At 33.6% G+C, this 16,074-nt stretch overlaps 3 protein-coding genes across 4 annotated transcripts; all 3 read left to right on the top strand.

The window, feature by feature from the left end:
- Window positions 1-1,834: 1,834 nt before the first annotated feature.
- LOC118059195 (CBS domain-containing protein CBSX2, chloroplastic) lies at window positions 1,835-7,371 on the top strand. 2 transcript variants are annotated; one of them, XM_073411287.1, is made up of 8 exons: window positions 1,835-2,252; window positions 2,328-2,415; window positions 2,515-2,579; window positions 2,860-2,908; window positions 3,812-3,864; window positions 4,860-4,975; window positions 5,248-5,305; window positions 6,453-7,371. In XM_073411287.1, exons 1-8 carry the CDS (start codon window positions 2,043-2,045, stop codon window positions 6,474-6,476), a joined length of 663 nt encoding a protein of 220 aa, XP_073267388.1. In that variant the 5' UTR covers window positions 1,835-2,042; the 3' UTR covers window positions 6,477-7,371. The 2 variants fall into 2 exon arrangements, with proteins under 2 accessions (XP_073267388.1, XP_034927943.1); XM_035072052.2 differs by lacking the exon at window positions 6,453-7,371 and adding an exon at window positions 5,403-5,635 and having other exon boundaries at window positions 1,836-2,252.
- Window positions 7,372-8,988: 1,617 nt separating this feature from the next.
- On the top strand, window positions 8,989-10,941 carry LOC118059194 (scopoletin glucosyltransferase). The gene has a single exon (XM_035072051.2). It carries the CDS (start codon window positions 9,323-9,325, stop codon window positions 10,781-10,783), a length of 1,461 nt encoding a protein of 486 aa, XP_034927942.1. The 5' UTR covers window positions 8,989-9,322; the 3' UTR covers window positions 10,784-10,941.
- A 3,370-nt stretch (window positions 10,942-14,311) lies between these two features.
- Window positions 14,312-16,074, top strand: LOC118059193 (scopoletin glucosyltransferase). Its single transcript, XM_035072049.2, has one exon. The coding sequence runs from the start codon at window positions 14,406-14,408 to the stop codon at window positions 15,861-15,863; it is 1,458 nt and encodes a 485-aa protein (XP_034927940.1). The 5' UTR covers window positions 14,312-14,405; the 3' UTR covers window positions 15,864-16,074.

Genomic DNA, 16,074 nt, shown 5'->3' with positions numbered 1-16,074 from the left:
ATAAAAAAAAAATATAAGCCTGAAAATTGGTTAAGCCCATGCAATTTGGGTCTGACGAGCATGTTAAATTCAAAAAGCTTGGACTTCGCAATTAGTTAGATTTAAAATAACGTGGGATTGACAAATATTTTAAACCCAAAACATTTGGATTCAACTATTACCACATTTTAAGGCCATGTGTATAATCCTAAATGATTTCCTTGAATAAAAGTATAAAGATATGATGAAATATCATACTTCTCCATCTAGAATAATAATTGTATTGATGTAATGATTTTTATATACTTATAGGTATACAACGTTTATTGAGATACCTACTATACTTACTATTTTATTAATATATATTATTTTTTTATTAATATCATCAAAAAATAAAAAACTTTCAAGTCATTCATTTTTATGAAAATGATAAAGTTTAGGGATACAAACACCTCTTTAACCATTCAAGTAAGGTTTCATAATTTTTTATCCTGTAATATAAATTTTTATAGATTTTAGAACATTAATTAACTTAAAATTTAATAACAAATATTTTTGTTCTTTGAATTCAAGGATATACAAGATATATATATTTTTTCATATATACTCATTCTATTAATGGAAGGTCTTTAAGTTTTCTGGCTGAGACTGTATTTGCAAACACTCAATCTCTTACCATTAGTCCGGAATTCGTGAGAATAAAAAGACAATATCTAAGTACTTAAAAATATCAATTAATAACTATCCAAAACACTAAATAACCTATTATTTATATATTTTGGATTTTGAAACATTATCAAATGAGATTTTTTTTAACATAACTTTGAAATTAAAATTAAAATTTATGCCAAAGTGGAATAAAATGAAAGATCAAAGTTTAATTAAAAAAATAACTGATTCCAGATGAGATTGAAAAAATAAATAAACATTACAAGGGAAAATAATAAATAATAAATATTGAAAAAAGTTAAAATACAATGAAACAACAGACTAGCTCAGATAGCATCCACAACAAGGATGTTAAGATTTGAATTTTATTTATTATTCTTGCCCATAAGAATCATGTCATGGACTGATGACGGCCATGCGAGGCACTTACAAGCATTGTCAAAGTATTCTCGGATGTCTAATAATGTAATATCGTATTTTATTATTTTTAAAGTTCGAGCATAACTGACAAGTATCCATATTTCATAGTATACTCCTTCGTCGTTGTTTGAGTTCGAGAGACATGGCCGGAACTGGGTTTTCGAATTCGTGAGGTCGAAAATACAACGAAGAAAAGCCATGTCTTTCGAGTGAAAAAAAATAAAATTTCGTGAAGAAATATTAAATAAATATGTTTTTAGGTTTTTTAATATATTAATATTAAAACTAGAAAACATTATTAAAAAAAATTTTTTTTTTTAAAAACAATCCAAAGGACAAAGCACACACGTTCCCCCTGATAGCGAAATAGGAAGATACGCTAATTGTTTTTCGTTTTTGTTTTGTCATCAAAGGCTTTGAAAATTACAACGTTGAAAAATGAACAGACTCAGCCACACGCCGTGTTCACAGTTGCCGCCTCTTTTCATCACGAGAAAGATATGACTTATCAATTTTATCAGGATTTTACAAAAATAAAAAGCTACAAAAGGACATAAAAAATCTCATTTTCTTTATTTATTAATCTATATATATATATATATATATATATATATATATATATATATTCTCAAACCGAAAAAATAATAATATACTAGAGAGAAAATCCACCAAAGGGTTGAATGAGGAGGACGTAAGCTGTGTGGGGTCCATGTAGTTAATTAAAGAAAAGTCCTCACCAACCAATTGGCGCCTTCCACTGGATTCCATCTCCCCTCTAAAAGTCTCAAATTTCTTCCTCCTTTCACGAAACAGAGCTATTTAACCCCACCTCTCGCTGCATCTACTCCGCTTCAAATCTTACTTGGAATCCTTATTTTCAGAATTTTTTAATACGTTCCAATTTTATTTTTTTTCGGACAAAACTCATTAGTTTGTTTAATCACAACTATAATCTTCTGCTTCTGCTTTGCTTCATGGCTTCTGTCGCAAACACATTACTTTCTCTGCCCCCCTCACTCTGTTTTAATTCTAATTCTAATAATAATAATAATCAGTCACCGCCACCTTCTCTTTTTGTTTCCAAGACTCCCAGATCAAAGCGTTGTCGTTTTCACTCCTCCGAGCGATCACCTAACCGTTCTTCTGTAACCGTTGCCTTGTCTACTGTGGCAAACTCTGTTCCGGTACATAACTAACTTACCCACCTTTTCCTTCTTTTTTCTCCTTTTAGTGATTTTTTTTATTATACATAATTGTAGGCGAGAAGTGAGATCCATATAGTTGGTGATTTTATGACCAAAAGGGAGGATTTACATGTGTTTAAAGCCAACACAACTGTTGATGACGGTAATTGCTACCTTTTCTTACAAGTTATAGCTTGAATGGTATATTTATTGTTTAGTTGTAAATTGTTATGGTTGGTTGACTCGTGATATATCGTTGCAGCATTGGAGGCTCTTGTGGAGAAGAGAATAACGGGGTTTCCTGTCATTGATGATGACTGGAAATTGGTAAGATTTCCATTTCATCATGTGATCCCATTCCCATGTCATATTGTCTCCAATCATGTTTACCAGTGTCTTGCTTGCATGCTGCTGTTCTTGGAATTATTTTATGATAAAAGGGGGCAAAGACTTCAACTCGAAAGCTAGTGTGTGAGGACGTAGTAAAATATACATGTTCATTGTGCCTGAAAATGAAGGATAACATGCACAGATTCAGCACCTGAATCTATAGTTATTTGAGATTGTGTTGCATGAAGAACTGATTCCAGGTCTATACTTGCTGCAGGTTGGTGTTGTTTCTGATTATGACCTGTTAGTGCTCGGTTCTATTTCAGGTAGTGGAGAGACTCTGCTTCTAATTTCCATTTGGACGTAAAATCCTTGTTTTCATGTTTTTCTATATTCTTTGTGTTTGATCTTCTTTTCCTTTTTCCTTAGAAGAGAATACTCAAGCTGATTAGAGAACGATTGTGAATTAGATCGTTATGGTTTTTAAAAACAAAGTTGATCTACTTGTTTGAATTTTTGTCCTCTTCATCTGGAAGCAAGAATCTGTTTGTTTTTTTTTTTTTCGCCATTCAATCGCAAGAAAAGCTCTTCTAGCGCACATGATTTTCAACCATGTAAAGTTTGATTTGAGGAGTTTCATTAAAGTAGTATTGAGGAAACTTGGCAACAAGTAATTTCTCAAACCACGAGGAATCGTTGGCCATAACAATTTAAACAAGCAAATGGCACAATAGGTGCTAACTTAATTTTATTTGCTAGATTTGCTGGCTTATCTGGGGAAATAATACTAACTCTCTTTGGCATCAATTGAAGAACTCAAATCTAGCATTAGTTTGCAAGAGTCTAGACTTGTGTAAAAAAGGGACAAGTAAGAATAATCAGTAATGGGGGATTCAGGAAGGAATCATGTCCTTCTGGTCTGCAACAGAAGAAATGAATTTGCTTCATCCCTTTGATTTGGGAAACATTATGATAATTCTTGATCTTGTTTGTCAAGTAATTCTTTCCAATCTCAAGTGACTAAAGCAGGAAGGATGTTGTATCAATTCAGTTTCAATTATATTTTGGTTGGTTGAATATTGGTATCTTAAAAGCTTTGTCATTCATTATTGCTCTCCATTGACAAACTGGCTCTATAATTTTGTGAAGTTGGTTTTCTATTATGGTTATTCCTGTAATGTCGTAATGTGGTGAAACTGCTACTAATTTCTTTCCTCTGTGTCTATCAGGCAGCTGTCAAAATGAAACAAACTTGTTTCCTGATGTTGATAGTTCTTGGAAGGTGAGTATGGAGTTTCTCTATCATATTCTAGATGTTTGCATTTCGTATTTATATTCAAGCATGCTTCCATATGTTTGTCTGTGGTTTTGTTTTCTTAAACATTTTGATATTTTGATCGATTTGAATCTTTTATGTTTGTGAAATTCATAGTTAACATCCTTCAACTCCCAATAATGTTACAGACTTGCTGTTATACTCGCCAAGCATATATGAACAAGCAGAAATAATTGAGCACAGTATTTCCTTTAGGCCTGAAGATAAGGAGGATTAGGGGTCACGAGAAAAGTGATTATGTGGTATATTATAAGTTTAAGAGGGTTATCTGGCCATGATTAGCAAACAGATTATGACTGTTTCTTTGTCAGACTAAGAAGTTTGGGGGTGGGGGCTAAGTCCTTCCAACATTGCAGTTGCCCATACCATAGCTACGAGTCCAAGTTTCTGAATGAAACTAGAGATTGGATTGGCTCTATAAGACAATTTGACCTTTTAAGTCTGCCATCCCTCCTTTTCAAGGACACGGCATTCAATCAGGGGATGCTCAGTACTTCTTCCTGCACCAGGGCTTGTTCACAATGAGTCATCAACTCGTACTGTAGGGAGGTAGAAGCCAAAACTCTGATCCAACATGACTGGCAGTAAAGAATGCAGAAGATGGAAGGTTGATAGTTTGATCAATAATTGTTACATTTAGCACCGTCCTACAATTCAATGGTTGGTCTCGCATGAGTTTTGCTTGGACAAATTCCCTAAATGCAGGGAGATACTGGTTCTTGGGTAGATGTAGTGATGGTGATTTCAAGTAGTTAATAGAGACCATACAACTGCTCAATAAACAAGAGTTCTCCATTGTTGGCTATTACTGGACAAAACCAGGCCTATAATAAAGAGCTTGATGTTAGAAGTACAAGATAAACTAAAATCAGGATTTCACTTAACATTTTAGGCAAAATGTTTCTCACTGCTGAATTTCTATTTCTTGACGAATGTTGCAGACTTTCAAGGAGTTACAGAAACTGCTAATCAAGAACAACGGCAAAGTTGTTGGTGATTTGATGACACCTAATCCTCTGGTCGTTTATGAAACCACCAATCTAGAGGATGCTGTTAGGTATCAACTCTTTCTACTCTAGTGTATATTTTGTTCTTCCAGGACATCTCTGTTTAAACCTATAATATGAGAAGTTCTGTTTTGTACTTTCTTAAACGTATGAAAAACTGTCTTCGGGAAGCTGTTATGCATTTTCTCTTTGTCCAACTTTATTAAAAGCTTATCTAAATGATCATCATTAAATTTCTGAATGTTTCTCATCTTGCAATCATATTCTATTGAAATTTCAATCAGAATTGAAAAACATGCTTATTGTTCAAATCTAATGCCAGGTTGCTGCTTGAAACAAAGTATCGGCGACTCCCAGTGGTAGATTACGATGGAAAGCTGGTAAGAATTGTAAACAATGTTCTTGATTCATTCTCATTTTATTGTTTCTTATCTGCTGTGTGTAATTTATAATTGGTCTCCAAATTTAATACCAAAGGTTGGAATCATTACTCGGGGAGACATTGTTAGAGCTTCTCAACAGATAAAAAGCTCCACCGAAAGATCAACATGAATTCCTGTATCATTGATGGATTATGAAATATTGTATCTAGGGTAGGATTTGATGAGTGGTTTGGCAGTAGTCTCTAATGCCAAGTTTTTGTACAAGTAGCATTCTTGTTGCTAGCAGGATTTCCTACTGCAAATATATGAAAGTGCCAATTATTTTGACCTTTTTCCATTATTTTAAAGGAGTATTAGTTCTCAAGAAAATAAAAAAGTGTCAAGAGTATTGATTAAAAGCACCTCAATTTCTGGAATCTAACCAGTCCGGCATCGCAACCCACAGGCATAATATCCGTGCCTTTCCTGATCAATGCCAAGGCAGGGTTTTCCCGCTCAGGAGTCCAGACACAATTTTTGCTGTCTGAATCCTTTCAAATGGAATTGCGAAGGGAACCGCAGCCATATCCCTTTCAAGAATGCATCATGCATTATTACCTGTCAAAGAGAAAAATCGCCATCAAGCTAAGAACATCAACAACATATAGGATTGACAATTCTTTTATCTATTCTTATGACTGAACGAGATGAACTCTCTAACCTAGGCGTTATGTTTTTGTTTCAAGATCAAAACAAATAGGGAGTAAGAAATTGGTATTCTATAAAACTTGGAAGTGTATGGAGTTTTAGAATATATTCCGGCAAGCGACCTTAGCCACATGCATAAAGTGCACTGATTCTCTCGAATTAGCTGACGCCCTTGCTGAATTATGTGTATGTGCCAAACCTAGGCTCTTGAAGAATGGATAAATCCTATGGACATTCATTTCATTTTTCATTTGTAAATATTCCACTCGATGTCTTCACTACACCTCATAATTTGGAACTTATAGCCCAAACCTCTCTTTCTCCCTTGACAGTGTTGGCATTCCAAGAATTACTTTCAATGGGAATGGATGCTTCGCTCGTTGTGTCCGAGAAAATATGGAACGCTATAAGCCCCATGAGAAAGTAACTTCTGATTTGGAGCCTTTTATTGTTCCAGGTCTTTCTGATAGGATTGAATTGACCACATCTCAACTACCAGTCTTTGGAAGACAATCACATGGTGGAGGGTTGCATAAAAGAATGCCAGGGTCAGATGATAAGAGTTTCGGGGTTATGGTCAATAGTTTCTTTGATTTGGACTCCTTCAGGAATGAATTGGGCAATACGGCATGGATTATGGGACCAGTTTCATTATGCAACAGAAACGTGGAAGAAGAGAGGCCAAAAGACTTCAGTTAATGAGCAAACCATTTTCAACTGGCTTGACTGTAAGGAACTAAATTCGGTTCTTTACGTCAGTTTTGGAAGCTTAGCTCGTTTAACCCCTGAACAAATCCTTGAGATCGCCCATGGTCTTGAAGCTTCCAATCACCGATTCATTTGGGTGATTGGAAAAATCTTTAAATCAGCTGGACATGATGAAGAAAGCCTTGCTTCCCAAAGGATTTGAAGATAGACTCAAAGAATCCAGAAGAGGACTGATAATAAAAGGCTGGGCACCGCAACTGTAAATACCAGAGCATCCGGCTGTAGGAGGGTTTGTGACTCATTGTGGCCGGAACTCGACTTGAGAAGGTGTGAGTGCTGGACTGCCAACGATAACATGGCCTTTTGCTGCAGAGCAATTCACCGATGAGAAGTTACGGATTGATGTAGTAATGTGCAATCAAGATGCGTTCTTGCCCGTCTGTCATCTGTACCAACGCTATGACGCAAGTGATCATGTTAGCAGGAAGAAACAATCTTCCTATTTTCTGTCTAGATTCCAACCAGGCCCCGTGACCGCGCGCTTTTCCGCGGGCAAGATAAAAAACCAATTATTGTATTACAAAAACTTGTGAGTGCTGTTATTTTTTTTATATTGTAGAATATTTTAAAATAAAAATAAAAAAACTTAATCAATGTATCAAATTGACCACCATATATATTAATAAATATTAAAAAAAGATTAGTGTGACTTGTTTGATCTAGTGGGTTAAGAGAGAACTGATTGTCCCATTTGAATGGTGATTTGGTTTTTTTTAAAAAATTATATTGGTATTATTTTAACTTTTCCCTAGTACTAACTTAAATGTTAAATAATAGTGTCAAATGATTAAATTGTAAAAAAAAAAATTAATGAGTAAAATAAAAAGAAAGCAACACATTGTAATGTGCCGGGTTAACACATGGAATTTATGATCCAGATAAATGATATATCCATAATTATCTAATTTAGTTGGATAACCTTTTTTTTTTTTTTTCCCCTTTTATTCTCCTAATGGTTAGGCTTTGGTTGAGTCTTAATTGATATCATATTGGATTAAATATGGAACTAAGTTGAAGAGTTATAAAATATTTATAGACAAATATTTAAGAAATATATGAAGTATCTCTTAAATCAAACATAATTATAAAATTAAAAAAAACATGAATATAATGAAAGGGGAAAACATCAAACAAATTCAAATGAATCTCTTAAATTTAAGTTAATTCTTCAAACTCGCAATCCTTAAAATCATAAACTCGGGTTCAATAAAAAAACTTAATTCCTAACTAATTTAATGTTGAAAAATAAAATAAAATAAAAACTCAATCTAAAATACTTGTTATAGTCAAACAAATAACATTTAAAATAATAGGGATCAAATTTGACACAAAAATAAAATAAAATCAAATTCTAGGAATAAAATCAAAAAATAAATTCAATTAAAAAAAGAATCCAAAACCAAACAAATAATAATCAAAAGAACAAAAACCAATTCTGACATGTACAAAAAATAAAAAATGATGAAAATTGAGAAAAACTTCAATTTTATAAATTATTTGAAATAAAATAGGTATAATTAAAAGAATATGGATTAAGCTTGAAGTAAAAATAAATTAAAAGATTGCTTTAAAAATTTAAAAATTTAGACATGAGAATCAAGAAAAAAAAAAAAAAAAAAGATGAAAAGAAAAGAAAATGTCATCAGCACCAAACAAAAGGTCCATACATTACATGTGTTGCTGAGTGATAGAGGGGTCGCTAAGATAATTGAAATGCTGCCTTGGAAGTCATCGTTCAACCTTCACTTGCCTTCTCTAGCTTTGTTTGTATAGTGTGAAGTTACATAAATGCATGCAAACCTACTTTTTTAAATAATATTTTATATTTATTAAAAGATTAAAATTTTCTTATTCAACTTAATAATAACCAAAGAACCAAGATTAAAAGATGAAAAAGCCCCTATACACAAGTTAACAAAAAATTACTTAAAAAAATATTAAATTATCTTACTATATTTTAAAAAATTAAAAGATAAAAAAATCTTATAAATATCAGCTCTAAAAATTTTGCATTGTAAAATTAACTTAGTAATTTTATTGTTATAAAAAAAATTTGACAAATCTACTTTTTATCAATCTTATAATCATCAATGTACTTTACATAAGGATCGAATTACTCCCGAGACAAGTTTATTGATTTTTTGAAAAAAAAAAAAAAAAAACAATGATACTATAATGGTAAATAGTGATTAGTGTATAGATTCGCAGCAAATCTCTCTTCCGTTCTCGCTTCTTTTGAATGGCCTGGGTAAATTTCACATAATCCGCAGGAACTCACTATTTTCTTTCCTTCAAGCCATGAAAGAGAAAATGCGGTGTCCAGGGCATGTACGTGTGCGCAGGATAAGCTGGGCCTGTGATCATCAGAAAGAACCAAAAATATCTCGTTCTTGCCAAAAAAGTGGCATACTAGTCATAGAAGGCAAGAACAAAGAAAAAAGAAAGGTAGCCCAGCCCTTTCTTCCTCTTCTTGTCGATCTTCATCTCCGATTCTAGTTTCTCTTGTAATTCAACCATTGAATTCTGTTGTACAAAATCTTCCTTTGGTGATCAGGCAACATGGGCAGTGAGGTTAACCAGCTACATGCTCTTTTCTTTCCTTTCATGGCTCATGGTCACATGATACCACTGGTGGACATGGCCAAGCTATTTGCTTCCCGAGGCCTAAAGACTACCATAGTCACCACCCCTCTAAACGTGCCTCTCTTCTCCAAAACAGTCCAAAGAACCAAAGATCTGGGATTTGAAATTAATATACGAACCATCGAATTCTCCACTCTTGAGACTGGATTACCAGAAGGATGTGAAAATGCAGACTTGATTATTTCTCAGGCTATGGGTTGGGATATGCTCAAAAAGTTTTTCGTGGCAACCACCATTCTCCAAGAACCCCTTGAAATGCTACTAGAGGAAATCCATCCCGATTGCCTTATTGCAGATATGTTCTTTCCTTGGACTACTGATGCTGCAGCTAAATTTGGAATTCCAAGGTTAGTGTTTCATGGAACTAGCTTTTTTTCTTTATGCGTTGGACAAAGTCTGAGACTATACGAGCCACACAAGAAAGTTTCATCAGATTGTGAACCCTTTTTTATGCCTAACCTTCCTGATGATATCAAGTTGACAAGAAATGAACTGCCATTTCCTGAAAGACTTGATGATGAATCCGACTTCAACAAGATGTACAAGGAGGTTAAAGAGGGAGATTCGAGAAGTTACGGGGTGGTTGTCAACAGTTTCTACGAACTTGAGCCGGTTTATGCTGATCATTACAGAAAAGCTTTTGGAAGAAAAGCATGGCATGTAGGACCAGTTTCTCTTTGCAACAGAAAAATAGATGACAAAGCAGAGAGGGGAAGAGAATCTTCTATTAATGAAAATGAGTGTTTGAGCTGGCTTGAAACCAAAAAACCCAATTCAGTTGTTTACGTATGTTTTGGAAGTATGGTGAACTTCAGTGCTTCTCAACTAAAAGAGATAGCAGAAGGCCTTGAAGCTTCTGGTCAGCAATTTATCTGGGTTGTTAAGAATACCAAGAACAGTGAAGAAGAAGAGGAAGCTTGGTTACCTGAAGGGTTTGAGGAAAGAATGGAAGGGAAGGGGCTAATCATAAGAGGGTGGGCACCACAAGTGTTGATTCTTGACCATGAAGCAATAGGAGGATTTGTGACTCATTGTGGATGGAATTCAACAATTGAAGGCATTACCGCTGGGGTTCCGATGGCCACATGTCCACTGTCTGCAGAGCAATTCTACAATGAAAAGCTGGTGACACAGATATTGAAAATAGGTATCAGGATTGGTGTTCAAGAACAAGCTTTATTGGGCGGGGATAGCATTAAGAGTAAAGCTTTAGAAGAGGCATTGAGTCGACTCATGGAGGGTGAAGAAGCAGAGGAAATGAGGAGCAAAACAGAGGCATTTGGGAAGATGGCAAGGAAGGCAGTTGAAGAAGGGGGTTCCTCCTACTCTGATTTGAATGCTCTTATCGAGGAACTGAGCTTCTGTCACCAGGGGTAGATTGTAGATTCATATTTTAATAGCACATTTCTTTTGTATCTGTTTTTGCTCTAGTTTTAATCTATTTTATCGTGAACATTGTTGATGTCGTCGTCGTCGTTATTACTCAAAATTAGTCAATTTGATTTGATTAATGGTAAAAACATAGCTGCCTTAAATCATTTACCTGAATAATATATATATATATATATATATATATAGTTCTTTTTATATATATAGTTCTTTTTATATATATATATATATCGTCAATCAATAGCTATGTTTAAGGAGGACGTTACAATTTGAATATTGTTATTAATACAATTTATTTTGCTTATTTTATTAATGGCTTCAATTTTCTGTAGCTGGAATAATTGATATTGGCAGCAATTTGACATTTGCTGCTATATAACATAAATTTCGATTTTACCATGATTGGTGGCGCTCATGATTTATACAATGGGGTTATTTGAAAATAACATAATTGCACTGTAGGTTAATTCTGAGCCACTCGTTTCTAATCTTAAAAACATTTATTTAATTACGTCTATTTTTAGATACACTTGTTAATTCTGAGCAACACCACTTAAAATCAATGAAATTGAGCTCAGTGATCAATTTTAAATTTATAGCTAAATCTATAAACAAGTGAAATAAGTCACACACATCAAAATAAAATAATCATAGTAAAGAAATAAATAATAAAAAAAACTTCGGCATTTGAGCCAAGTTGGTCTCAGATCCTTAACCTAACGATGCTAGTTGCAAGGGAATTAACTATACAAAGATTAACATATCACAATGACAATCAAACAAAAATTAAAATTAAAATAGTTAAATCGTCTCATACTATTTAAATTGAAAAGAAAGAAGTTGTTCTTACTCTGTTCTATAAATTTGGAAAAAAAAGCTTTGGTTTGTGCTCAGAGTGCTATGCCCGATCCCATTTATTTTGGGTGCTAGGGAGTGCGAGCATTTATTATTGGGTCCACGCATTAAATCCGGATCCAGTTAATTGGGGGTGCTGGGCTAACTAATCCAGCGCTCCAAAATAAATTGTTTTTGGGTATGGGTGCAGTTTTACTGGCCATACATTATAGCATCCGGACCATGTACCACAAGTCCAGCTTGCCCCAACCTAATATTTATTTGGAAATTTTTTTTGGATCCGTGTAGGTTCTTTATTAATTTATACTGATTAATAGGTATTATTTTAAATAAAATATAACTTAAAATATCATAAAAATAAAATTACATTTCATTTTTTCATCTTTAAAATAAATAAATTCATGGACTATAAATACTCCACAAACACTTCAAGTTTTAGGTTTATAATCTCAATATTTTTAACACTTTCAGCATACATATTTTTAAAATTTATTTTTTTTAAATATCATTATATTTGTTTTTTTTTAAAAATTACTGATTTAAATATTTAAGAACCCCCATATTAATTAGTGGATACTTTTTATAGGTATTAATTATTAGTCACCGTAACTTATTTAGAAATTATTTGTTATAGCTACTATTCATTTAAGCTTTTTATTTCAAGTCTTGAAGCATTTAAAAAAAAATAAAAAATAATCAATTATCCAGTAGGATGTTATTTCTAGACTTGAATTTTAAAACTGTCAGTTATCTTCATACGTAGCTCCATTTAATTACTCTTGTCTTATGGAACATTTTCTTCTAGAGTAGTGTATCTATGCACGCTTGCATCTAATGCATTTTATATAGTGCATGAATTGATTTCTTCCCCAAGTCAAAGAAAATTTATTAAAAGCAAAAACCGAAACACATTTTATTTTAAATGTAAAGAAAAAAAAAATAACTTCAAAAAAAGTAAAAAAAAGAAAGAAAGAAAGAAAAAAGTGTACAACCACGACAATAGGATTGTCAGCCGACAATATTGAACTACAAATTTATAGCATGGAACGCCAGCTTGAAGCATGTTGATTTGCACCTATATGCTAAAACATGGAATTAAATCATTAATAAAAATGATAATTAACACCAAAAACGCTTCAAATGTTGTACAATTTATTAGACTTGTCAAATAATGACCCGTATGAAAGTCCATTCTACTATTTAATGGCGTCTTCATTAAAATTCTTTTCTTCAAAAGCATTTCTATCTTCTGCAACTTACAAATATTCAAAGTAAAAATAATAATAATAAAAAATAACCATGTCACTGGAAATACTGAACAGGGGGTCTACTGAATTTGTCAGGTTCAATTGCTCAGGATAGAAGGGAACTTCCCCTTCCTTTTTTTTTTTTTCTAATTTTATTAAAATAGATATTTGGGTCTGCTTGCGAATTCGACTATTTTCATGGGTCCTAAAATTAACGATCATGTAAGTCTCCAGTAATCAAAAAATTTATAAAACTTGAACTGGTGATCTCTAAAAAACAAATTTAGAACTTCAATTACACTACAACTCTAAGTGTTAGCTTCCTCTTTTCTTTTTAAATTTTATATGTAGCACCCATGTCTCAAAAATCATGTTTAGAATATTTGGAATTGAATTCAAATATTTAAAGAAATCGAGTTAAGAATTAGATTTTAAATGAAAATCAACATTTAAAAATGAAACAAAAGTAAATTAGAGGCAATCTTCTCTAATTTATTATTACTAAAATAATGTTAAAACTAACTTTTTTTTTAAATATTTCTTTATCTCTCTTTTTTAATCGGTTTTCTCCTTTTGTCAAGAGTAAATATGCATCGCCATTAAAACTTCAACTGCAACATCACCAAAACACTCTTCTCTTCCCATATTAGATTTTATTGTCTGTCCTTAATTTTATGGCTTGTGTAGTCTTGAGAAAATAAAACTTTAGAGAGAGGTATTTGGATTTGATTTTTTAGGTTATTTGAGGTGATAATAGTAGAAAAGAATTAGAATAAAATAAATGTGATGATAATAATATAGAAAATAAAATTAATTGAATTCAATAATAAAATATCTTTTTTAATATGTAAATTTAATTTATTTATCCATTAAATTTAAATTTAAATGCAAAATGTTGCCGGTGTTTACAGAGGAATATCCGAATATCCTACTGAAATTGCGCTATTCAATCTACTGACCACGACTTTTCTTCTTGAAGAATACCTGAGCTAAAAAAAATCCTGACGTAAGAGAGTATGTTATAAAGGAGCACCACAAAGTTGAACTTATAGCATATCTGGCTGTTTGTTCATAAAGCGGTGCACATGCATGCCTTGGTGTGAAGTCTAGAACAAGAACACCTATACTTTGACTATAATTATTCAAAATTAAGATAGTTCTGCAAAAATTATCTTGCAACACGAGTTGTCTTTATGGATCAAAAGATTCAGGTAACGTCTTCGAACTTTCCTAGGTAGAATTGACACTTTCTGACAGGGGCAGTGACGTGATGTAGTGTACTAGCATGAGCTGGAAATTTCTTAATTCCAGAAAAGCCTTAACAAAATAAATTTCGTCTTACTAACCTCTGTTTATAAATACCATTCCTTGTCCAAAATTTTATTCAAACAAGAATAGTCTAAGGTTTTCTTCATCTTCATCATCAATCAATTCATCCATTTTTACTGACAAGCTAAGTTCCATTTTCAACACCAAGTTCTTTTTTTTTTTTTATCTTACAAGGCCAGATGGGTAGTTTGGGTCACCAATTGCACATTCTCTTCTTCCCTTTCCTGGCTCATGGCCACATGATACCAACTGTGGACATGGCCAAGCTTTTTGCTTCTCGAGGCGTAAAGACAACCATCATCACCACTCCTCTCAACGCACCTTTATTTTCCAAAACCATCCAAAAAACCAAAGATTTGGGTTTTGATATCGATATCCAAACCATCAAATTCCCTGCAGCAGAGGCAGGATTGCCGGAAGGATGTGAAAACACAGACGCATTCATTACAGATGAAAATGCAGGGGAAATGACCAAGAAGTTTTTCGTTGCCACAACCTTCCTTCAAGAACCCTTTGAGAAGGTACTGCAAGAAAGGCATCCTGATTGCGTTGTTGCTGATATGTTCTTTCCTTGGGCGACCGATGCTGCTGCCAAATTTGGAATTCCGAGACTAGTGTTTCATGGCACTAGTAACTTCGCTTTAAGTGCTGGAGAATGCGTGAGACTTTATGAGCCATACAAGAAAGTTTCATCAGATTATGAACCTTTTGTTGTGCCTCATCTTCCTGGTGGTATAAAGTTGACAAGGAAGCAACTGCCAGATTTTGTAAGAGAAAATGTTCAAAATGACTTCACCAAGTTAGTGAAAGCATCCAAAGAATCAGAGTTGAGGAGCTTCGGTGTTATTTTCAACAGCTTTTATGAGCTTGAGCCAGCTTATGCTGATTATTACAGGAAGGTTTTGGGCAGAAGGGCCTGGAATGTAGGCCCGGTTTCATTATGCAATAGAGACATCGAGGATAAATCAGGAAGAGGAAAGGAAGCCTCAATCGATCAACATGAGTGTTTGAGGTGGCTTGACTCCAAGAAACCCAATTCAGTTGTTTATATCTGCTTCGGAAGTATGGCAAGCTTCTCTGCCTCTCAGCTAAAGGAGATTGCAACAGGCCTTGAAGCTTCTGGCCAGCAATTTATCTGGGTTGTTAGAAGAAACAAAAACAGTGAAGAAGATAAGGAAGATTGGTTACCTGAAGGGTTTGAGGAAAGAATGGAAGACAAGGGGCTGATTATAAGAGGGTGGGCACCCCAAGTGTTGATTCTTGATCATGAAGCAATAGGTGCATTTGTGACTCATTGTGGATGGAACTCGACTCTTGAAGGCATAACTGCAGGGAAGCCCTTGATTACATGGCCTATATCTGCTGAGCAATTCTATAATGAAAAGTTGGTGACTGATGTTTTGAAAACTGGAGTTGGTGTTGGAGTCAAGGAATGGGTTAGAGTGCGTGGAGATCATGTTAAAAGTGAAGCTGTAGAGAAGGCAATCACTCGAATCATGGTGGGTGAAGAAGCAGAGGAAAAGAGGAGCAGAGCAAATAAGCTAGGAGAAATAGCGAGGAAGGCTGTTGAAGAAGGTGGATCTTCTTGGTCTGATTTCAATGCTTTGATTGAAGAGTTGAGGTCGTATCGCCCTTGAAACTTCAACAGGATTTCGAAAGGATTGTCACGCACGTCGGACAGCGTATAATATTTTGTTTGCATTAGTTTTTGACAATTTACAACGTCTCTTTTTTTTTCCCTCTAAAATTGAGTTGGGACTCTTAAATGCAGATGAATATCATTATGTTTGTTTTGTGTTTTAAATTTTTTTTTTAAAATAAATTGAATTTTTTTATTTTTATTTTAAA

The sequence above is a fragment of the Populus alba genome, chromosome 9, assembly GCF_005239225.2.
Source record: "Populus alba chromosome 9, ASM523922v2, whole genome shotgun sequence".
Lineage (NCBI taxonomy): Eukaryota > Viridiplantae > Streptophyta > Magnoliopsida > Malpighiales > Salicaceae > Populus > Populus alba.
The sequence above is the reverse complement of the archived record's forward strand: the minus strand, read 5'-3'. Positions and strand labels throughout refer to the sequence as shown.